The 24896-nt window shown below is 36.0% G+C and overlaps 1 protein-coding gene across 1 annotated transcript in view; it reads left to right on the top strand.

The window, feature by feature from the left end:
- The window catches only part of THSD7A (thrombospondin type 1 domain containing 7A), a 120160-nt gene that overhangs the window by 66353 nt on the left and 28911 nt on the right, over positions 1-24896 (top strand). The window contains exons 13-15 of the mRNA XM_027911107.1: positions 9614-9808; positions 12094-12357; positions 23034-23212. Coding sequence (XP_027766908.1) covers positions 9614-9808; positions 12094-12357; positions 23034-23212 — 638 coding nt within the window. The remainder of the gene's footprint in view (positions 1-9613; positions 9809-12093; positions 12358-23033; positions 23213-24896) is intronic.

The following is a 24896-nucleotide window of genomic DNA, read 5'->3' as shown; positions in this document are numbered from 1 at the left end:
ATTGTAGCATTCCTGGGCAAGGGCACTGCTAACTGCAGAAGTGAAATGTTCAGGTCATTAACTTCCTTGCAGTATTGAAGGAGGTTGTGGTATACTTTAAAAAGTCACAGAGTAAATCTTAAGCTAGTAGCTCCTACTGCTAACTAAAAAAGTGTTACAGGAGATCAATTTAGGGCTTACCACAAAATGAAACCTGAAGGCATTGCCTGCTAATACAGAAGGCTTCTGGCTGTGGTAATTATTTCAAAGGTCTATCACAATGCAGTCTATTTCTAGCTGCTCTGGAGGATACATTCAAATTGCACGCTGAGGAAATAAGATTTCTGTGTTTGACAGAAGGTAGGAGTTCAAATAGTACAAAGTGGTGTCTTCTGTACTTGCATGGTAGTACCAAAATCTCTTGACTTTGCCTCAAAGCCAGTTAATAAGGAAAGATTGCTAATTATAATGCATGCAGATTGGATTTTATTATTCCTATGTGTCATAAGAGGGTATTTTTTTAATGTACGTCAAAGTGTGTGCAGGGCACACACATATGGAATAATACATGATTTTGGAAATACTGGGCATGTAGTTTTCAAATCTGTTAGAACAGTCTGGCAGAATTTCTCTTTGGTACTACATAGAGTTCAGTCTTGTGAAAGATGATGTATTCAAACAGTAATCTTATTCCTACAAGCAAGTAAAATGGAAGTAGCTCTCTAGTGTAATGTCATGAAGTGATAGGATGAGTAATCATTCATTAGGAACCCCTGGTGCAGCTAAGCCTGAAGAAAGAGGTGATTTTGATGGAATTCTGTGAATAATTCTGAGATAAACCATTAGAAAGGCAGATTTTGTTTGCTCCTGTTTCTTTTTTAAATCTGTCCCATGTATAAATTTTATTGTAGAATTCACAGAGCAAGTTATTCAGTTGGACAACCAAAGTTCATTTGTGCTGCAGTCCAGATATCTAAATATGAATCTAAATATTGTTTAGGCTGTTGCAGTGGTGAATATTATAGGGGCACTTAAAGACAGAGATTTTTTTGGCCCAATATTTTTTACATTTATGTAAGTGGTGAAAATTAAAATCTTAAGTTTCAAACCCAGGTATATTATGTACTGAGTCTGAGTGCTTTAATACCTCACAATGTGTTGAATATATCTTTTACTTTTGTTCTCAGTAATGTAAACTGATAGCCTGTAGGAGCTAAATAAACTTGTACAGCTTTTCCTTAGATGGAGACAAATAAAATATTTTACCTTTACAATGAATATGATTTGGAAGTAAAAGTTGAATTTTTGCAGAAAAGTAAATTTCATTTTGGAAAACACACTTCTGTAATTCTAGAGATTATCAGTTGAAGTTTATTTACTTCTCCCATCAGAAAATTGCATTTTGAACATGAATAGTGTGCTTTGTTTGTTTAATGTAGTTTATCTCCTACACAGGGCATCAACATATATTCACTTTTGCCTCTTACATTCCAAATTCTACTATGAAAATTGTCATGTGAGAATTTTTAGTGATACACATTGTTTTGTTTGATCCCCTGAACAAGAGTTGATTTCATGCAAAGTGATATCTGAAGGCAGACTGACCTGAGAGCAGGCATCTGTCTGACTGAGCTCTGCCCTGGACAGTGTTTAGAAAGATTTCACCAGTTTCTGAAGAAAGGCTTTGGAAAAGGTTTTATCCCCTCTCTCTGCTAATTTATATATCCTGCATACTTGGCTTCTCATAAATAAAGTTTCTACAGGCCATGAAAAACTTTGATTGATAATATATCATTAAAAAAATCTGTACCATAAATTATTTATTTGAGGAATATTTTATGATGTAGATACAGAAAAGACTGAGCTTCTACTGTGCAAGTCTTTTTAACCACCACAAAACCAGGAAATGCTAAACACTGAAATATCCATTTGGTATAACATTGTGATACTGCATTTGTTATTGCTACTGGAATACAGATGTTTTGAACAGTACATGTAACTGTTTGTTGGTGATTTCTGTAAAAATATTGACCAAATTGTTGACCTAGTAGCATTTCTTATTCAATAGAGAAAGAGTTCTCTTTCAAATTTCTGGCACTCATGAATGCAAAAATCACACATTCATTTATCTGTTCATGCTGATTTACTTTTGATGACAAAGTGAAACAATAACCTTATAAAAGTAATCTCTGCCCTTTGATATCCTGTGGATTGTCCTTTCATTTTATGTCGATACTCAGTAGAGCAAGTAATTGCATTCTTGTAAGTGGGAAGAGTTCTCAGTTTTTCTTTTTCAGTGCTAAGGGATGTTGCCATTGCTATCAGCTTGTCCTATTTCTGATCTGATGGCCCATGCACAAACACTGTAACATGCATATCAGAAAATGTGTTAAGAAAGAATAGGAATGTACAACAGGGAAAAGGCATATCTGACCATGCATTCATTAGCAGTTTTTTCTGAACAAAATAGTCTGTTACTGTTAGTATTTTAGTTAGATAATTAAATCTGAAGGAAAAGGCAAAAGTTAGAAATCATTAAAAATGACTTATTAGATCTTAAGTCTGTAACTAGACCCTATGCATGCTTTGCTTTATATCACAGCTTTACTATTTACACTTCCATTCTTCAGCTTTTTTATCACATTTGGTCTTTCTTGGCAGAAGAGATACTTGGGTGAATCATAAAATTTAGAATTCTGATTCATTGTTAAGGACAGCTCTGTTTCTGTCTGTCTTGTATAATGAAGGTTTTGGTACAAATCATGTCAGTTTAAATGAATGTCACAAAGCTGTAACAGGTCAAAGCAGAGGAAAGAGAATAAAATGGTTTGGTGGTTTCTGGGTCTTGTTTTAAAATAAGAATTTCTTTAAAATTTTTTAGAAAAACATGTTCGTTAGCTATTCATGCAAATAATGGGCAAGTATTTATATCTAATCCTAAGCGTAGTAACATAGCATTTAATACCCGAGCAGCAAACTCGTTGTTATAGTCATGAACTTTATGTGAAGAAGGCAGGTAGTCATGACAGTTGTGTTGAATTTCTATGATAAATGAAAATCTGAAGTTGTATCACCAGTAAAATGCCTTTTAACAGCACCTTTTACCAGGGCAGGAATGTATTACAGAATTGAAGCAACTTAAGACTTCTCTTCAAAACTCTCAAGAGAATTATAGGTTCATCAGCAAGGAGTTTAAAACTTCCTTTTGACCTCAAGAAAAAAGAAATATAAAAATATAGAAAAATATAGAAATATTTTCTATAATATAGAATAGAAATATAGAAGAATATAGGATACTTTCTATATTTCTATATAGAAATATTTTAAAAAGCCATATTTTACTGCAATGTTTATGTTGTGTTTATTTTCATAAGGTGTTTCTCAACTAACAAGAGTAAGTTGATGTCTTGATGAGTCAACTGAAACCCAGGAGGGAGATATCCCCTGCAAAAAAATAAAAATGAAACAACTCCAACCAACCAAAAACTAGAATGAAAAAGTAAATCCTCAATAAACTCGAGCTACTAATATTTGATGGGGCTGTGGACTATCACTCTCACAGTGAGAGAAATTAGGGTTAGGGTGCTAAGAGATATTACTTTGTTTTTTTAAGGCTGGCATTTATTAGCACATAGATCTAATTTCAGATTAGTAGTCTACTCAGTGAGATAGAAAAATTAATGTTGAAACTGTGAACAACTTAGGTAGGTATGTGTTATGTTATACTCATATCTTAGATTGGTGTAAGTAAACCTCAGCTTAACACAGTTCAGATCCCTTTGGAATTGTATAGGAAAACCTAGGAAAGTTACTAAAATGGCTTGTTTTGCCAGTAGCTCCTGCAAATTTAAGTAGGGTTTTGACAGCATCCCAGTGCTAGTGAAGAGGACATGTAGCAGATGAGAAGCTTGAGTGCCCAAACTGCAATAGCCTAATCACATCATGATGTATGTGGATGGATGCACTTGGTAAGACCTATCCCAGTGACTGGAAGAGATTTGCAGAAGGATGTACAAACTGCAGTCCTTGCCACCATGAATCTTCCTCAGAGTTTTGTGGGAGAAATGGGATGAAAATTGTGAAATCTGTCAACATATTCTGTAATACCAAGAGGAAGATTATTTGTAAATTTAAGCAGAAGCTAAATTAACCTGGCTGTCAGAGAAAATACCTGGATGGCTGTATTTGATGTCACTGGGAACTGGCCTTTATTAAAGACCTGATCTCAAGCTCTTGTAATTCTTCATTCTCAGGGTGTCTGTAGACTTATTTGAAAGACAGGGAATGGGAGGAAGCTTCTCAGGATGGCCATGAGCACATGCAGAGGCCTTGCAGGCTTGTTTGTACAACAGGAAGGCTTCGAGGCAGAACCAGTGATGAAAAGCCCTTTCCTCCCTCTTTAGTTAAGCAGGGACAGCAGCCTCTCTCTTTGGGCATCACTTATGAAGGTGGGGGAGTTTGCTCTTGTGGGAGTTTCATGCCCTTATTGAAAGCATAGGAAAGAAGACAAAATCATAAGTTTGAGAAGAGTGCTGCTCTTCATGGATCTATAAACTGCTATTTTGAAGTTGTTAAAACTTAACAAATGAGAGTACCCTATTGCCTGGTTCATATTCTAGTCGCTGCAAAGGACAGTGGTCAACTTGAGGATTTGTACTGAAGTAAGTATTTGGATAACTGCTCAAAAGCAGTGTTTGCATGAGATTTTTATTTTTTTTTATTTTTTTTTGGCAACACAAGAGCCAGAATCTCCAGACAACTTTATTTGGCAGAAATACATTGTTATTCTCCATGGAACATGAAGAACACTCAGGCTTGTATTTTCTCAGTATTATGGGCATGTGCTCCTGCTTAAGATGCTTATGGTAGTATCTAGTCTGCTGTGTCCCACTGAGGAAGAAATAAACATAGATGAGATCATAGGTTAGGAAACATGGATAGAAGGTGTAAGAAAAGTTAGTGTGCTAAAATAATTCTGGTTTTCTAGAATTGGAAAAATAATGTTTTTGTTGTTAAAAATACTGAATGATTTAAAAGGACATAGAACACCTTCATTTATGAAGGAATTTTTAGGTATAGGGGTCACTGAAGCTCACATATCAGTGAAATCTCAGTGAAGTATGCTAATGATGTTAACACTGGGAAGGTTTTTATATAAACCCACACATAACATGACTTGTTAAAATGCAGTCTCAGTGTTTAATTATGCCAACAAAAAATATATTAGCCTGTAGTCCCCTCTGGGGGCTTGGTGGAAACAATGCTGTCCAATGAAGTTTTAATTATATTAAAGTCCTTTGTCTAGAAAATTTAGACTGCCATTTATTTCACACCCTTCTTCTGGGAGATAGTGGTTGTTAAATACCAAAGCAATTTTGTAAGTGAAAGGTTTCCATGTTAAGTTTGATTTTTCTGTTAGGTGTATTCCTGTTTTTTCACTTAATAATTGCTTGCATTTAATTCAGTAAAAGAGGAACTGTGCTCTTTCCACTTACTGCTAATGTCTGTAATAAATATGACTGCATTGTATAGACAAAATAATTAGCCTGTCATGATATGGCTTTATAGTAGTTGAAGACACTTCTCTGTATAGTAAGTTGGTCATTGATATCAGTAACTTCTACCAAATATAGTTAAAGAAGCAGGGGGTTGACCAGAGAAGCAGGGGATGAGTTTGCCTAGGTTAGGTTGTGAATGGAAAAAGTAACTCTACTAACAGTAAGAGCATTTCAGATGTCAAGACAGTTAGCTGGCCAAAATTATTGTGTATTAATGGAATTTATACAGTTGTCAAATCCCTGCTTTAAGTAATGGAAAAATACCCGCTCTTCAGCAGTCATAAGGAATATAAATCTTTCGCGGTGGTACTTGAATCTGAAGAATAACAGTAGGAAAATGGAATATAGAGTGAATTATCCAGGTCTTGTCAGTTAGAAGTAATTTGAATAGTTATGAACAGGCACTGTAAAAACTGAGATTCAGGAACTGATATAGTATGGCAAACTGTCCTCTAATTTGTGTTGTTATTAAGGTGAAATATTTAGATCTCAAGAATGAAGAGTTTTCCTGCTTTGATTGCTACAGTACAACTGACAGTTAATCTGGAAAAAAACCCAAAGTGTTAATCCTCAGGGGAGCTTTTCACCTGGGTCTGCCTGATGTAAATTAAATGGATTAATACAAGTATGAAAAAATTTATGACAGAGTGTATATCTGCTCATGGAGTAATGTTTAATAAGCAGGAAAGATGAGGGAAAGAATATTGGCTTTAGAAAAAGCCAATTTAGCTAGAAAGAAAGAATGTTCTTCAATGAACAATATTTATGTCTTGTCAAAGGACTGGGTGGAGAAGCAGTATGTAGAATAGGTATTAAACTTTTGAGGAAAGTTATTAAAAGTTATTGGCTATTAGTGGACCATCTTTTAGCCCTTAGCTAGGTATAGTTTTCATTGCTAAAAATGGTGGCCTGTATCTCCTGAGAAGGAAGTGAAGATAATGCAATTAGTTTTGCTGATGTGTGCACATGCCAAAGTCAAACTCAAGTCAGAGAATTTAGGTTTGACCTCTGTTAATTTCCCTATGGTAGAACTAGTCTGAACTATGTTTTTACCTTGGGGAAACTGATGTATGCTATTAGCAGAGAAGAGTATCTCAGTAGAATCCAACAGCATAGCCTAAGCTTCTATTGGAAGACAGTAGTTTGACTACTATTGTGTTTTTCCAAAATATTTGTGTAATCTTAGAAATCCTATAGTATGGATTTTCAATTTTTAAGCGTTTGATTTCACTCATTGAATCACTATAATTATATGTGGGGGAAAAAAAAAAAAAAAGCTTTCCTCACATAAACCACACCAATACTAATAGGGTTTGACAGAATAATTGTATTAGACAATGTGCAGCTGGACTGTCCTCCAGTAAGCACAACTTAATGCAGTACTGAGCCTATTACAAACAGTGCTGGCAGCCCTGCTCCAAAGGGTAGTCAAGGATCAGGGAATTTGTTTTCTTAACGTCCCAGGAAACACCCCCCCCCTCCCCTTCAGTGTTTTACCAGGTACATGATGCAAAAACAATGCCCTTGGGACCTCTGGATATGTTTTAGTAGGCACACAGTCTTGAAATGGACCATGTGGGTCATCAAGTTCAGCTTCCTACAGTCGTAATGAGTTAGAAATTGAGTTTAGAAGTAGTCAGACAAAAAAGCTTTTTTCAGCTTTATTACCTTAGGGCAATAAAAAAAGTTTCCTCAGCTATTCTTCTTTTTTTTCCTCCTGGAGGATGTACTCATAGAATCATAGAATATCCTGAGTTGGAAGGGACCCACAAGGATTATGGAAGTTCAACTCCTGGCTATCCACAGGACAAAACCAAGAATCACACCGTGTGCCTGACTGGTTGTCCAAATGTGTCTTGTACTCCAGCAGGCTTGGTACTGTGAGCAGTCCCTGAGGAGCCTGTTTCAACTACCCTCTGGGTGGAGAACCCTTTCCCAATATCTAAACACCCCCCACCCCCCCACCCCCCGATATAGCTTCATGCCATTCCCTTATGACCTTTCACAGAGAAGAGATGAGCACCTGCCCCTCTCCTTCCCCACTCATAAGTGGCTTTCTGCTTTATTTTGAGACTTTGCATCCAAACCCTTTTTTCTCCAGCAGTTGAACTTGTGTGTTTTTTTTTTTAATCCACATGCTAATAAAACAATTATTTTAAGCACAACTGAAGTGCTGTGCTTAAATTATAGAGTGAGATCTAAAAAATTATATTCCCTATATGTATACAGAATATTATTCAAGTGCAATGTTACAGCAACAATTGGTGACCTGAATTATTTCACAGTCTTGAGCTTCTGCATGCACTGTGTGCTGTCAGATGCCAAGAAACATAAATATAATTCTATTGTGTGAATAAACAACTAGAAGTTTCCAGTCTTGTTACTGTGTAACAACTTTTATGTTATTTTGGGGAAGGAAATAAAGCTGGGTTTACTCAGGCTTATGACAGAAAAATAGATAAGCAACCATGTTTAAAAAAAAAATAGGCATGAGAAATAATAATAGGGCATTGTTGACTTTGATGAAGGAATAAAGTGCCTCCTCAGAAAGTTTGCTGATGACATAAAGCTAGGAGGACCCAGAGTGCTGTGCAGCCCTTCAGAAGGACCTCAACAAGTTGGAGAGGTGGGCAGAGAAGAATCATCTGAAATTCAACAAAGGCAAATGCAGGGTCTTGCATTCCATATACCAGCATAGGCTGGGAGCTGACCTACTGAAAAGCAGCTCTGTGGAGAAGGACCTGGGGGTTGTTGTGGACAGCAAACTGTCCATGAGCCAGCAGTGTGTCCTCATGGGCAAGAAGACCAATGGTACCCTGGGATGCATTAGAGGGAGCATTGCCAGCAGGTCAAGAGAGGTGATCCTGCACCTCTACACATCCCTAATGAGGCCCCATCTGAAATACTCTGTCCAGTTCTGGGCTCCTCAGTAGAAGAGAGACATGGAGCTCCTGGAGCCGGTCCTGTGGCAACAAAGATGATTGAGGGACTGAATCATCTCTCTTATGAGGAAAGGCTGAGGGGGTTGGGCCTGCTCAGACTCAAGAAGACTGCGAGGGAAGAGTATAAAGAGGCTCTTCTTGGTGGTGCCAGGCAGTATTACAAGATGCAATGGGCATAAACTGGAACACAGAAGTTCTACCTGAACATTAGGAAGAACTTTTTTATTGTGAGGATGACCACACACTGGAATGGGTTGCCCAGAGAGGTTGTGGAGCCTCCTTCCCTGGAGATATTCAAAAGCCTTCTGGGCACAATCCTGTGCAAAGTGCTCCAGGGGACTGTGCGTGAGCAGGGAGGTTGGTCCAAGTGAGATCTAGTGGTCCCTTCCAACATTAATCACTCTGTCATTTTTAAGAGCTATATTATTGAAACAGCCCTATTTTTTGTACATCCTTATGTTCCAACTGCTTCATTTTGTGTGACCTGAAATTTTCTTAAGGAACTTTTTTTTTTTTTCTTATTAAGTAAGAAGCTTTAATTCAGGACACAGCTATCCTGTTCTAAAAAGTTGTAGCCCGATTGGCTGATCCTCCACTCCTAGGAAACATGCTTTTTTTTTCAGCCCTTTTACAAGATTAAAAATTGCTGAAGAACATCAGGCGTCAATACTATTGTAAGCAGTTAAGAAGTATCCTGAATTCAAACATGCTTCTAAATTTTATATCTATCCCTTTTTCTAAAATACATTCTGCTGATAAAATTTTATAACTTATACACAATTCAGTTACTTAAAATGATATTACAAGGTTTAATGTCTTAGATGTAGGCTGTGTTTGTGTAAAGCGGAATAACAGGTATGGATAACATGGTGCAACCTTTATAATATTTACCATGGTCTGTAAGATTTTTTTTTCCTGTTAAGTACTTAAAAACTAATTTTAACAAAATCTAAAAAAAATTGGAAATGTCAAATATATTCACTCAGGGTAAAACTGGTGGCAAATATTAAGTGGTTGTATAGGTATTCTGGACTTCCAGTGTGTTTTTGTGGTAGAATATTGTTGGTTACTAAATTGAATAGAGACATTCATACAAAAAATGCTGAATTGGACTCCATTTCTTTTTGCTTCCAGCAATTACTTGTCGCAGACAAGATGGTGGACAAGCTGACATCAGTGAGTGCCTTAAATACGCTGGCCCATTACCATCCTTAACACAGATGTGCCAGATTCCCTGCCAAGATGATTGTCAGTTTACGAACTGGTCAAAATTTTCTCCCTGTAACGGGGACTGTGGGGGAGTCAGGACAAGAAAACGCACTCTTGTTGGTAAGACTAACCAGGAAAATAATGCATCTTTTATTAATTATGAATACCATTTTGTTTAAAACCTCAGGATTTCTGAGGTTGCCTTATGACAAGCATTTGTCATAGTGGCAGAAAGCAGATGCAGTGTCATGCTTTATATATTGTTAGTGGAACAACATCCAGGAGAAAAAACTCCTGCCATATGTCAGACAGTCTTGATTATGGGTAAGTGGCTAGAGAGAAGATGGGGAACACAAGATGCCAAGGTTTTTTCCAAATGTAGTTATATATTTAGTAATTCTTTAAAATTTTTGACAGACAAGTTAACAATCATCTCAGCTTAACAGGACTGGGTGTTAACCTACTTGCCTTCCTCTTCCCACATCTGGTCTTTGCTAAAACAAGACTTCCCTCTTGGATGGTGTTTTGGTGCATTTAGAATCACTATGGCAGCTGAATGCTTTTCAGCCTTTTGCTACAGACCACCTTTTTGAGCCTTAAACTTTGGTTTGCCTCTTTTGAACTTCTTAGCTGCAGTCTTTAATGTCAAATGCATGATTAAGCCAGTCCTTTCTAGGCTGAATGTTTGCTCTCCAAGTTCTTTTTGTTCTCTGTTCTTCCATTGCCTAAATCCAGCAGCACAGATCACCACATGAGGCAACACATTGCCTGATTTTCTGCCTTATTTCTTGACACTAGTAATAATGCTCTTATTTTGTGTCCCATGAAACCTCTTGAGGTTTTAGTTAACAGAATAAAAAGGTTTTCCAGTGATGTCCAAACCCTTGCCACAAACTTTTGCTTTTTCCACACAGTAGACACTGTTCCACTTAGAAACATTTTTTTTTCTTCAACTTCTTTTTAATATGTTAGGTTTTGGTGGGTTTTTTTGTTTTGTTTTGTCTGTTTTTTTTTGTTTTGTTTTTTTAAATTACTGTTTCTTCTGTGTGAAATGAAAAAAAAATTCTCTGCTTCTAAATTTTAATTGAAACCTCAAGAGTGAGACTTGGCCTCTGTCACAGCACTCTCTGCCAATTAGTCTGTATTGTCTGTGGTGGAGGAAAGCTAGCTAAGGGGGGTGCCCATTAGCGGCATCAGAAAGAATATGATAGGATCCAAACCCTATCCCCTACTCCATCCCCCTGTAAATCAGACCAGTGGACAATGAATAATTCATGAAATTCAAGAAGCCTCACTGTGACTGTCTAATAATAAAGTAAACTTTATGCCATGTTTGCTTCCACAAGGAAAATAAAACTCTGATTAACAGGTTTGTTGTTTTTTTTAAACAAAGCAAGAAAGTAACACTTTTTGCTACTTCCTGTCCTTACTTGTAACCCCTTCAAGCTTGCTAAAACTGTGATATGCTGTGGCGTATTCTCTGTGGCAATGCATTACCCAGGCTAACATGTAAAGCTTGGAGTAAATTCATAATTATTTCCAGTGAAAAGGAGGAGGAGAAATGCACATTTAATGAGACGTTGTGTTGTCAGAAGAATGATAAACTTTTCTTGAGGTACCTTTTGTCTATTCTAAATAAAGGCAGTAGGAAATAGAAGAACTAAGGATACTGCAAAGTTGTGTCCAGTGCCTTGTTTTGAATAGCAATGAAAATATTACAGAATATTAATTTACAGTAGTATCTAAGTAACAAGCCTTTTCAAAACTACTTTTTCAAAGACTACTCCATTGATTTATATGAACTGTCTGGTATGGAAAGGAAAATTAAACAAACTTTACCAAAGAGAAGATTAAAAATGTTTTTAATGGGAAGGGGAAGTTGAGTGGATGGTTATGCTCCAGTTAAGGAAGGAAAACAAGAAGAGAGTTGAATAGAAACAAATTCACAGGAGCTTATTCTATTAGAGGGAAGAATGGTAATTTTTAACAAATGTACTATAAAAAATGTTTAAATTAAAGAATTTTGACATTTTGAAAGAAGGCACTAGCGTAACAAAGATGCATATTACTTCCTTCTGCACTTTCAACTTGAGAAAGTTTGTTATGGAACTGTACACTGCTGATGAAATAAGAGAAAAAGGGTATATTCATTTAATTGCTAACTTTTTCAAATTGTACTCCCCAAGCATTTTTATTCAAAGTAAATATTGATCGTGTCTTTTTTAAAGAAAGACATTCCCTTTGAGCAAATTGTAAGTATCCACTACTTTTAGAAATTCAACTCAATAACTTAAATGAATAAAGATTAGTGTAAGTAATATTAAGCATACGTATATGATTGCAAGCACTTATTACAGAAGTCTAAATGAAATTTTTTTGCTAAAACAACTATTTCTTCTTTCTAGGAAAAAGTAAGAAAAAGGATAAATGCAGAAATTCTCAGTTGTATCCTCTGATCGAGAATCAGTTTTGTCCGTGTGACAAGTACAGTGCTCAGCCTGTGGGGAATTGGTCAGACTGTATTTTACCAGAGGGCAAGATGGAAGTATTGCTAGGAATGAAGGTACAAGGGGACATTAAGGAATGTGGACAAGGCTATCGGTACCAAGCCATGGCATGCTATGACCAAAACAATCGACTTGTGGAAACATCACGATGCAACAGTCACGGTATTTAGAAAACTATTTTCTTTCCTCTTTATTTATGTGCTTTAATTAATTCATGTGTACAAGTAGAATTATCAGGTTAATATTTATTGCTTAGGCTGCATTTTATCCCAAGATACCTTCAAACCCAGCACACGTTTTTGCTGACTTGTAAAATAGTCAGCTTAATTTTTATTAATTGCTATCATGCAATATTTAAAAGTAAAATCATGCTAAGTTACTAACTAGGTATTTTAATGAAAAAAAATATTGTTATTTTTCTGATAACTGTATCTAGAAATTTGAAAATAAAGCCATTTAGAAGGGTCAAATTCTCAAAAAAATAAACAAGCACGTGACTAATTTGGAAAGGCTGAAATTATTTCCATTAGTTCTTTAGATAGCTTTAAACTTCTTGAATAGCCTTATCGCTCTCCATTTATTCTTCAGCACCTTAACAGGCAGGCATATATTGATCTGAGTTCAACAGCACGCAACACTTTTTCTCTATATAAATCTGTCATGTGTAAAACTAGGATGGTTAAGGAGTTTATATTCTTTTCTCTCTCCTGAAGCAATTAAAAAGACTGTTCCTTCCTACAGGGGATGCATCTGTAGCATTAGGATCAGAACTAGCCCTTTCTGGCTTTCAGTGAGCCAGAATTGTGCTAATTGACATCACTGGAGTTTTTGTGCTCTTTTTTTTTTCCTTGCTTGCAGTGAAAAATTGTATCTGAGCAGTTGGTATAAAAGGCTGGATATAAGTTTCAGTGTCATTAAAAGGTCAATGTAAGTTTAATTCTTATATGTATTATACTTTCTAACGTCAAATTAAGATAACAGAAATTTCATTTATTTAGCTGAATATATTTAAACTAGCTAATCAAATTTAATTAAATAAGGAGATTTTAATTTGTACTATTAATTCCTGTTTAGAGCTATGATAAATTAGAAACTCAATGTATCAAGCCAAGCTGTTAGCATATCTTTGTAATAAAATGGAAAAGTGGTATTTCAGCTTAAATCCTCAAAGCAAAGCTGAAAGATAATTTTGTGGAGAATTTTCTCCCATGTTTATTTTCATTTAAAATCATCTTTTCCTGTAGTATGCTCATACTGGAAGATATGTTTGAATGACAAAGTCTAAATCCTAAACTCTCATGGGACAGAAAATCTCTCTTTTTACTCTGGGGATATTCTTTAATTCTGTTCTCAGCTATCTGCTCTGGGTTGAGGCCTGCAAAGATTTAGTTTTGTTCTGTGTAGTCTAAAGGCATCCTTCACAAAACACAATAGAGCATTGCTTTGTTGTGTTTTTTCTTTCTGCAATTCCATCCCATTTTTCTCACAGGAAATTTAAAGTCTCTTTTAACTCTCCTTGTAAACTGGAAGTGTTTGCCAGTCATTACTGTATTTATTGTAAATTGGGAAGCCTGAATGCTCTGGGTTTAGGTGTTGTTCTCTTTTGAATTCTTCCTCTCTAGATTAGTTCATTAAGGTGTCTGGTTCTTTGCTATTCCACCATGCCACCCCCATCTCCCCCCCAACTCCCCTCCTCGTGTGTGTTTTCTCATCAGTTCTATTTCAGGGAGAGAGTACAGTTAACTTGGTCCATGGTGTTGTAATGTGTGAGCAGATAAAGCTTGGAATTGCCATGAACTAATCCTATATTCCTTGTACTTTTCTAAAATTGTTTGACAGGAATTTCTTGTATACAGGGAATGAAGTAACTAACATGGATGATAAGGAATTAAACTGGTGCTAAGGAATATGTCACTGAAATGATGGTTTCCTTTCCAGTAGCTCCTCTAGTTGTTGTACATAGGTAATAGTATAGGCTTCCCTTATTTATTGTCTGCCTTCAGCATTTTTCCAGGTTTAGCTTACTTTTGCAGATACAAGGCAGCTAGACCAAATGATATTCAATCTAATTTCAGTATATGTCTCTGCCTTTTCTGAATGTCTGCTTTGTATCCGTGGATTATGTTCTGATGATTTGTTTTATTTTTTCAATGTGTATAAACCGCAGTTTTGCCAAGTAAATCTTATTTCATATCTTCCCAGTATTTATGATGCTTTTCATGTTATTTTCATGCCCTTTTTCTATGCCAGTTCTTTAGTTTGGCATCATCTCTAGATTTCAGTGTGCTGTTTGTTGGTTGGATTGGCTATATTATGCCAAATCAACAAGGGACTCTTGTGGTATCACAATAGTACCCCACCTGCTAACAGATAAAAGTATCTTGTAGTTTCCCATCAATCTGTGTTTGTTTTTTCAAGCTGAAGTTGACAGGACTCAGAAATCAAGCCTGCTTGTGTTATTTTTGTAAATTTTAACAAAGTTATTTTTCTGCAGAAGTGATAACACTGCATTTTTCACTGATTTTAAAACTGATCCAAAGTTTCAGCAGTTTTTTCAACTACATTATCTGTTTTACTCAGAAATTTGTTTTACTCTTTGTTCCTGCAGATCTGTTATTTCTTTTCTAACTAGTATAGTATGTAATTGCATTTTTTTAATAGGATATTATTTGCTCAATTAGCTTGCAGTCGTAGAGAAGTCAAGACCTTTAAGAAGATCTCTCCTGTGTGGTATCCAACTTTTACTTGAACTTTTGTTATCTCCTGACACTATGAAAACCTGAGGTGCGAAGTGGAGATAATTGAAGTTCTTCAGCTGTGACAACAACCTCTAAATTTGACAAGAGGGACAAACTGCACCCACACTGATGTTATTAATATATCATGGGACATACTATGATATATTAAAATGCCATAAGAAACTCAAATTGAGAGACTGTCAAAAGTTTTATGTAAATATTGCCATGCAAATTTATGAGGCAATGAACAAGTCAATGCTGCAAGTCATGATGTTTTGAGTGGAAGGAATGAGAAGACAAATCCTCTCTTCAATGCCAAAAAATTCGTAAGCTGTTTTGAAAAATGTGATTATAATCACAATTAAATTAACTTACTCAGAAAAGAAAAGGTAAACAGGAGCAGAAGAATAAGTACTTCAGAGCTCTTTTTACTGCTTGACACATCTCATTTTCAAAGATTTGAGAAGAGTTAGCAACACACTAACAGTTTCACAGACACCAAGGAGCTAAAGAACAGGTATGACAAAAGGATAGTGCTAAATTAGCAGACCCATCGGGAGATTCTTGTGATAATTTTTGAAATTTTGGGTGCATTTATAAGATCCCAAGTGCAAACAAGTTTCTCAAAGTGTCAGGAGTGACCGTAACACAAAAGGAAAGGCAAAATATAATAAAATAAATCTGTTGTTACCACTGGGTGAGAACACTGGGGAGCAAAGGCCAGAGCCTTTCTGAAAAGAGTCCTTAGCTTTCTGTAGCTTAACAGGTGCTTCAAAAGAAATCCCAAACAAAAAGCTGAAAACAGACCAAAGTTTCATCTGCAAAGAGACAAGACGGTTTGGTTTTTCCCTCGCTTTCTTTTTTATCTTTGGATGTTTATTTTCATTGTTACATATGTCAAATATTTTGATTTTTCATTTAAAAATGTTTAGTTTCAAATTTGAGCTAAATTTACTGGTGAAAGAGTTTAAACCACTCAGCAACCATTTGAAATATTCTGCCACTGGTATTTTTCAATCATTCCAGTTCTTCAGAGTGTAGGGAGGAGCTAACAGCTTCCAGTTGCCAACAGATGTGGTAACTGAGCTGTGGTTTACCTGTTTTCCTTAATGGAAGACACATAAATGGCCTTTTCTCTTGTTCCTTCTATTCTTCAATACTAAATAGGTAATTTTACTGGAGAAACATAAAAATATACAATTTGCTTGATAGTCATGTGTGAGAGGTTTTTTCCATTAGAAAAGCAGCAGTTGTTTTTCATAGCCTTATCCCTGTCATCACTAGAATATTAGAGCTCTGCAGATAGTGACATGTGTCTGCCAACAATCTGTTTCAGTGTATTTGTGAAAAAAAAATTGAGATTCTCTTCATTGTCCCTTTAAACTGCACCTTGAAATTTCATGACAAATCAAAAGCAAGACACTGTCATGTGGCATTACACTATCTGCTCTTCAGTATCTAGTTTTTCTCCATCATATATCAGTTAAGGATCATGACCCACAAAAGCTGAGCGGTGGCTCTGTTTGTGTGTGCCTAGTGAAGGCAAACATTGTAGTTGCACAGCAGACAGATGCAGAATTTTTATATAGGTCGTATTACCCTTCTTAATTCATGTCCATTTACTGTTAAGACCTTAGGCACAGTCAAGCAGTCAGGATAGTTTGTCTGCTGCCTTATTAGTGTGAGATTATTTGCCCCTTTAGCATTAATTAAATGAGATGCATTGATTTGTGCTGACTCTACAAAGCCTTCTGTGGCTACAAGGCTTATGTGGGGGATTAGAGAGGAATATCTGCCTATCAGTGAATACTTTTACAACAGCTGTTAGGAGTATCAGTGTGAATCGAGGAATTTTGTATTTAGTTGCTTATATGTGCAACAGTAAAATCTCGTATGATATAATGGAGTCAGTGGAGTCCAAGATGTCTGTTAGAATTGTTTTATCCACTTTTATTAGGATTTTTTAAATCCTAATGTTTTTTGACTTTCAGTATTCTAACCTGAAGCAATGCAAATTTATCCAGAAAAAAATATCGGTGTTAAAATTTAATTGAGGGTGTCTGTTGAATGTTTATTCAGAAGTAAATTTATTTCCCATAGGAACTTCTAATCTAGTATGGTAGTAAGCTTAGGTTCTGAAATTGTTATTAGGATGCTTTGATGTTTCATAGCTTATATATTTTCTAAGATTTTCTTTTAAAGTATATATTTATGTCATGTGTTCCCTAGGAATATGCTACCTTTTGCCTTGCACCACAAATCCTACCTTAGGCTTCTGCATTGTGGTGCCACCACATCTGCCTTGTCAACAGGTCATCTGTTTTGAAGCAGTCATCCATCAACCCAAAGCCCTGTAGTTAGTTCATCAGAGGCAGAACTACTGGTGCAGAAGATAGTTAAGCATGAACAGTTGCTCTCAGTTTTTGAGGGTTTGGAGGGTAATCCAGGAAAAAAAAAAAGAGAAAAAGCCTCATGGTGTTCAATCTATCTTTCCATGGATCAACAGAAATACAAATAGTCTCCAGAAATACATATCTTCTGTTACAAATACTTGTATATTTCTAGGTCCTAGAAGATGTATATTTCTTATTTCCTATATTTCCTAAAACAAACAAAAAAAATTTAAAAAATCTATGACATTCTGACATTGCAGGGATTTTTTCTGGAACACAGTATAACATTTGGTCATAAAAGCAGGAGCATAACTGTCAGTCCTACGGACAAAAGAGTTCATGTTAACAGTTTGTAAGATGTTTATATTTTCACACTCTACACCCTTCAACTCAGGTAGTCGGTCTATTCTTACACATTACAAGTGCAATTTATGGGGAAAAATCCTGTATCCACCTACTTAACCTGCTTTGCCATTAGAAAAAGTTTGAAGTCCATTAGAGTCCTCCCTTATAAATTATCCATCACATCTGTTAATGACTTTGTTCTAGGAGTCCAGATTTTATAGCAAATTAGCAAGGGGACAGTAACTTTTCCCTTTTACTAATGAGTTCTGTTCATAATCCTAGTGGTTCAAAGTCATTTGTTAAATTGTGGTTCAGTAATCTTTAATGATAGAATAGCCATGTTCCTGTTCATAATAGACAACTGCCCATTTCACAGCCTCATGAAGTTCAGCTGATAGGAGCTGAAATAATCAAGAAACTGCTGCCCTGCGAAAAGGCATAGGCCCTTAGAGATAGGCATCTCTTTTCAATAGCTCTCTGGACCATGCAGGGGCTGTACTCTGTACCACAGTGCACCAAGGTCTCATCTCTCCAACATCCCTCAGATGCTCTATGGCAAAGGAAGAAATTTAGGAAGCATGAAGGCAACAAAATGAACTACTGATGTTCAGAAAACATATCTTCAGCCTTTACAGTGTTGGTCTGCTATTTCATTATCCCTCCCTCCTCTATAAACTTTTTTCTTCAGCTTTCTTCTTCATAGCAATTTCACTGCTCTCGTTCTTTCCTTCTCTCTGCATCTCTTGTATTTCTACCTTGGTAATTTCTTGCTTGTTCTTTAAACCTCAAAGCTCTTGTATGACTTTTGGTGCAGGTATATTAAGCAGCCTATTTATGTGATATAACTGGGTGATATTCCACCATAAAGACACTCACCCACACTTGAGAGGCCTATTTCATTTCACCATTTCAAGGATGATTTGATCGGACTGAAAACAATACTGAATATTAAAATATGGCTCATTCATATCCTTTTCATGTCAGAAACTATGTATCTGCATTACCAGTGCCATTTGCATGTAATATTTCAGGTTTCTGTGTTTATATTTTTTTAAATATTTTTTCTATATAAGGACATGCTGTCCTCTCTCTTGCTAAAATTTTTACAGTGTGAACAAAGTTTACAAATACAAATGCCTGAAATTTAACAAAAAACAACTAAAAAATTTAAACTTTTCAAAATTTCTAAATATCTGCTTTCCTGGATTTCAGGTAGGGTTGCTATGAACTTACGGAGCTTATCATCCTTGATCACTCTAAAAGATATGCAGACATCATAGACACAGAAAGACATCTGAGGTGATGACAAGCTCCAGAGAAGTTTTTTCTGAAACAGAGCATTCATTAGGTAGTAAATGGAGTGAAACAAGTCATTTGCAAAAAAAAAATTATTTTTTTATTTCAGTCTTCTTTCTTGACTAAAGTAGTATCTGTAAGCAGTTTGAAGTCTGCTTCTACCTAGTTCTAAGGGAGTCCAGTGGCATAGCTAAATGCTAAATAGTCTGTTGATCAAAATAGTGAGGCCCCTGAGAGGAAAAGATGCCAAGGGATGAATATGCCAGAAACTTTTTGATGTCAGATATAACAGGGTCGTTTTCATTCTGCATGCTAATTACATACAGAATGCAAATCAGAGGCCAATGTTTTTATTTCTTCTCTTTGTCCTCTATTTTGATTTGTTAGAGTGTTCTTCATTACATTTCATTGTGTGGTCAGGGGATATCAGAGTAAGCTGTCAAGAGCCAGCTGCTTGTGCTTCACCAAGATATTGCTTATGTCAGGGTGTTTTGTTCTTTTCTCTTCTTTCTTCATTTTGAATCCCTATGCAGTGTGTCTTTATAATTCTCCTGAATTTATTTCTCTGAGCCAGTTATTTCCTCCTCCTTCTCCCTGTCTTTTCTTACCCTTTTCTCTATTCCTCCTCAATCTCTATTTTATTTTACATTTTCTCTGTTGTTTTGACTTCTGTCTCTGTGACATGAAAAGTAACTTCATAGAATCATAGAACATCCCGAGTTGGAAGGAACCCACAAGGATCATCAAAGTCCAAATCCTGACCCTGTGCAGGACACCCCAAGAATCACACCACATGACTGAGTGCATTGTCCAAATGCTTTCTGAACTCCAGCAGGCTTGGTGCTGCCATCACTTCCCTGTTCCAGTGCCAAACTACCCTTTGGGTGAAGAACCAAGCTAAACATTGGGTTCTTTGTTTATTTATTTATTTCCTTCTTTCTGAAGAAGCTGTGAAACTCCTTCCTGGATACTTTTATTCTATTTGTGCCTTTGACCTTTTTTTGCATCCAGTGTTCTTAGTATACCAGTGGTTAGTAGAGGTTTTTTTATGCTTGTCTTGCATCTTACACAATAATAGATGTTTTTCTTCTCTGTTCTCTGAAAATGTTTCACATTTTCAGAAGCTTCCTTCCTTGTTAGAGCTTCTTTTTATCCTTTCAATTATTGGCTCCATTCTTGTTTTCTCTTTTTCAATTCTTCTTTTTCAGCTGTTTATATATGGAGTTTGGGTCTTGATGCCTTTCTGAGGAAATAGAAAAAAGGGAGAGGAGAGCATTGTAGGCCAGATATCCTAGAGATGGCATAGGAAAGGGCTGTATAGTGAGCAGAAGCTATTCCATGAAGCTTATAAGATTAATGACCCCATATAAGACTGCAGTTCAGTATTTTTTCATTATAAAGCATGTGGGAAATGTCAAGTGAACCACTGCATCCTCTACAAAATGGATTAACATATAAACAAGGTTGCAGTTTTCCATGTTATTTATTAAGACTCTGTACCTGTAATATGATACTTTTCTGTCTTTTTTGCCTTCTATATTAAGACAGTTTTAGTGGCTGACTTAAATGTAGATACTTCATAGATAGTGTGAATAAAGGTTGATGTAGAGATATGGTTTCATTTGATATTTTATGGAATTCCTTGAAGTATAGCTCAGTGTAATTAAAATGTTACCTGGAACTTGCATATAATATAATGTATTTGATACAACTTATATCTGCAAGTTTCTAATGTTAAACTTTTTTATGTTAACATTAACATTTAATATTCTCATTATCTAAAAAAAACCAAAAACTTTGTTGTCCTTGTTTGGATGAACTGAAGGGAAATAAGGCAAAATAGTTTCTAATTTGTCAATCGTTTTAGTTTTGTATATTCCACACAGGTTTCTTTTGGTGGGCTAAGAAGTATTATCAAATTCCCAATATATCATGGTATACTGGGAAGATGCCTTTGAGAGTTATTAAGATAAACTCAGAGGTTTATGGAAGTCCTTAAAATAAAGTCTTCCTGAAGCAGCCTATACTGGATGAAGTTACCTACTTAAGGTTTTACAACACATTTAAAACAACTTGAATTTGGTCCTTTCAAAAAAGAATTTGAAGTCATGTTGAAAGTCAAGTCAGCATTTCAGAATCTCAAAATGATTCATAGAGCAGTAAAATCTTTGCATAGTTCTATGAGACAATAAATATTACTAAACACTTACTGCTTGGAGGTAGTTGTTTCTTTTAACTTTTTTGGGTTTGTCCATTTTCATTCAGTAGCTTCTTTATTGTATGAGTGCATGGGTTTGTTTAGCAAGAGGGCTGACCTAAGAGGGCTTGTTGAAAGCTCATTTCTGGTGAAGATGCAGAGTTTGGTATTTATGCAATCAAGGTTCGGTGTAGGATGGAGCTGTGACATAGGGTGCATTGGATTTGTAAGACTCAGAGATGTCAGGTAAAGTGAAATGTAATCAATTTTGGCTTTACTCCTGCAGGGCAATCTATATCACCACCTCTGATATTCAGTGATATGATCTTCAAAAATATATTTTAACACAATGTCCCTTTCATATATCATCACTGAGCTGATCAATCAAATGGCAAGATATATTTAATAAATATGCTTGCAATTCAAGCTCATAACATTATAGGCATTTAAAGGAGGTATGTGGAGGTGGTGGGCAATAGTTTTGCAGTGCTCAAATCCAGGATGCGCTCTCTATATTTATTTAACACTTCCAAATAGAGCAAAGCCATACGGTATAAAATCATCACCTGAATTTGACCATAAAATACTATGAATGCTACAATTTTTTTTTTTTTAAACTTACTTATATCTAAAATAAATCAATGGAAACAACTAGAAATAGGTATATATTTTAAGTTTTTTGATTCTTTACACACCTTGTAATTGGTTACTATTGATTGCTTTTAGAAGAGACAGATTAGCTTTACTTACAAGTATATGTTAAAACATAAAGCTGCTGACATCAGCTCTGATGGAAAGATAGTGATCGCTTTCAAACTAAAAAAATTCAGTATTTCCGAGAAACACATGAAACCATATCTAGCAAACTGTGCCAATCTTTTGAGAACGATTTTACTGAAGTATGAGTCAATTTTGCAACTGTTTTCATCAAATATCTTAATACACTTTGAAATGTACTGAGGTTTTTTTAATCTTTAAAGTGAACATTTGGCAATAGTCAATACTTTGTGGATCTGATGCAGCAAAGGGGAGGTGAGAGTTCATACATGTTCAGGATATTGTTGAAAAAGATAGTAAAGGCCAGCTTTTTATTTGGCATTTAATAGCTTCTCCCTTAAATATTAGAATAAATTAAACATATTTTAGAGCTATGCCATATGTTGCTTTTGAAAGAAAGACATTTTTACTTATTCAGTGAATTGAGGCCTCATGTTACTCCCTGCAGACCATGTCATACTCCCTTCCAACCTCTCAGGACCGATGACTTATCCAAACCAAACATCTGCTTTTCCATTCAGTGCAATTATTCAGTGTGCTACTGGGGGCAGATGGTTGTTAATCGGCAGATCATTAATGTGGCAGGCTACTCTCTCCTTCTAGCCTTACAAAGGTCACAAGGTGTTAAGTTCTCTTGCTCCAGGCTGGCAAGATGCATATCTTCTCAGCTGGATTTTTGATGTAAAACTGCAATTGAGTTCCTTGATACAGTTGTAGAGTAGCCTTTAATGAAACCTTTTTTCCTTAAAAAAAATACATATTGTTTATACAAAGTAAGAATGATGCAGCCAAGAACTGCTTAGTGTCAATTACACTGTAGCTGTCAGAAAGTTTGAGTGCTGAAATCTGGTGAGCATGAATCCTAATCACAGAGCGGTGAGGATGCTCAGCTGCTACTCTAACACAGTCTCCAGCTATATGTGTCAATTTTCTTCAGAATTTAATTTAGCCCTAATGATGAAGAAATCTCTCTATTCACACAGTCCTGTCTAGTCAAACTTTGGACAATCTAAATGAAGGAGACGAGGGCTTCAGGGAGAAGTGGCAAAGTGACATGCTGAAGAGATTTCACTTTCTTTTCCATTCATGCAGGGTACATTGAGGAAGCCTGTATTATTCCGTGTCCCTCAGACTGCAAGCTCAGTGAGTGGTCCAACTGGTCTCGCTGCAGTAAATCCTGTGGGAGCGGGGTAAAGGTCCGGTCTAAATGGCTCCGTGAAAAACCCTACAATGGTGGAAGACCCTGTCCAAAGCTAGATCATGTCAATCAGGTAATTTGATTTATATTTACATTATTGACATATCTTCTTCTATACCTCAGATAACCGTTTTATCCATATTGCTTGTTGATGTAGAAAAACAATACAACATTAAGAGGCAGATGGAGGAGTATGTGCTGACTCAGAATTCCTCCGTCAGCAAAGAATCTGGCTTCATTACTTCCTTATCTGCAAGAATTTAACACATTATCTGAACAGCAGATTAAAGACAATAAAATGTTCTTTAGATTGTGAAGACCTCTTACCTGAAGGGAGCCTTCAAGAAAGATGGAGATAAACATTTAAAAGAGCATATAGTGACAGGACAAGGGGTAATGACTTCAAACTGAAAGATAGAAGGTTTAGAGCAGATATTAGAAAGAAATTCTTTACTATGAGGGTGGTAGGCGCTGGAAGTGTTTGCCCAGAGAAGTTGCAAATGCCCCAAAACTGGAACTGTTCAAGACCAGGTTGAATGGTTCTCTGAGCAACCTGGTCTAGTGGAAGGTGTCCCTACCCATGGCAGGAGGGTTGGAACTAGATGATCTTTAAGGTCCCTTCTAGCCCAAGCCTTGCTATGTTTCTATGACAATGGGTAGAATGTTTCATTACAGTTGCTCAATCTGGCAAGATTCTTAATATCCCTCTCTGACCATCTTAGATCAGAAAGCAAATTAAAAGTCTCAAACACTCACACATTATCAAACAGTGTCTGTTAGTCAGTTTTTAGTCAAGCTGGAGCTTGACCTTCTCAGTATGCTTGCCCCAGCACTGCAGTTCAAGTCATGAATGGCACTTCCAGAGTCCATCTCCCACTTCTCCCACTAACTGCACTTTATTGATGTTACACTATGTAGCAGGCTGGCCATATAATCTGTATCATCTTCAATTGAAACTAAGCCAGAAAACATGATCCAAGACCACACTGGGACTTCTTGGATAACTGATAAGCATGTAGTTCTTGGAACTAAGTTTAGCACTAGTCCAAGTCAAACCCCTGAAGCTTCTTTGCTTGGAGAGTTTTAGAAAGGAAAAATGTTCCTTGTCAATTAACTTATGCTCTTCAAAGTTGATTTATATTCATATTACTGTTGAATTCAATTTAGTCTGCAGAGGCATGTTAAACAGCTACATGGTCTTTTCTGTAAATATTCAAAGATTTAAAAAAAAGTGCTGTCAATTTACATTTGAATAAAAATGCATGTACTTAATATTATCCTATTGACATTTTGCTAGCACAGAGTGAAATGCTTGTTGATCTCATTTTCTACTTTAGGGAATGTAATTAGTTCTAATTTAGAAAATAATAAGTGTTAAACTGCATCTAATAAATTAAGTTTGTGATCTACTTTAACAAAATACAAACTAGAATGAGGGTTGCTGGATTTGGGTCAGCATGTAAATATGCTTTAAATTTAGGAGGAATGTGATTCAATAGGAGCAAATTATAGTCTATACAGAAGTCTTTTTCCTTCTTTAATATTCATGTAGTACATAATAGGCTTTTTCTGCATCAAAGGTGATTTTATTGGAGGCCTGTTCACCACTTGTATGCAACACTATTGCCCTCTGCTGGTACTTTGACTCTAATTTGATTTGTGGCAATGTTACATGGTACTTGCCAAATAATAGTAGATGGTTCAAAATATAACTATGGTAAAAAATAAAAATGAAATATAGTACTTTCATGAGAAGG

The sequence above is a fragment of the Empidonax traillii genome, unplaced genomic scaffold (assembly GCF_003031625.1).
Source record: "Empidonax traillii isolate 1590-97213 ecotype Southwest subspecies unplaced genomic scaffold, ASM303162v1 scaffold30:size3273891, whole genome shotgun sequence".
NCBI classification, from domain to species: domain Eukaryota; kingdom Metazoa; phylum Chordata; class Aves; order Passeriformes; family Tyrannidae; genus Empidonax; species Empidonax traillii.
The sequence above is the reverse complement of the archived record's forward strand: the minus strand, read 5'-3'. Positions and strand labels throughout refer to the sequence as shown.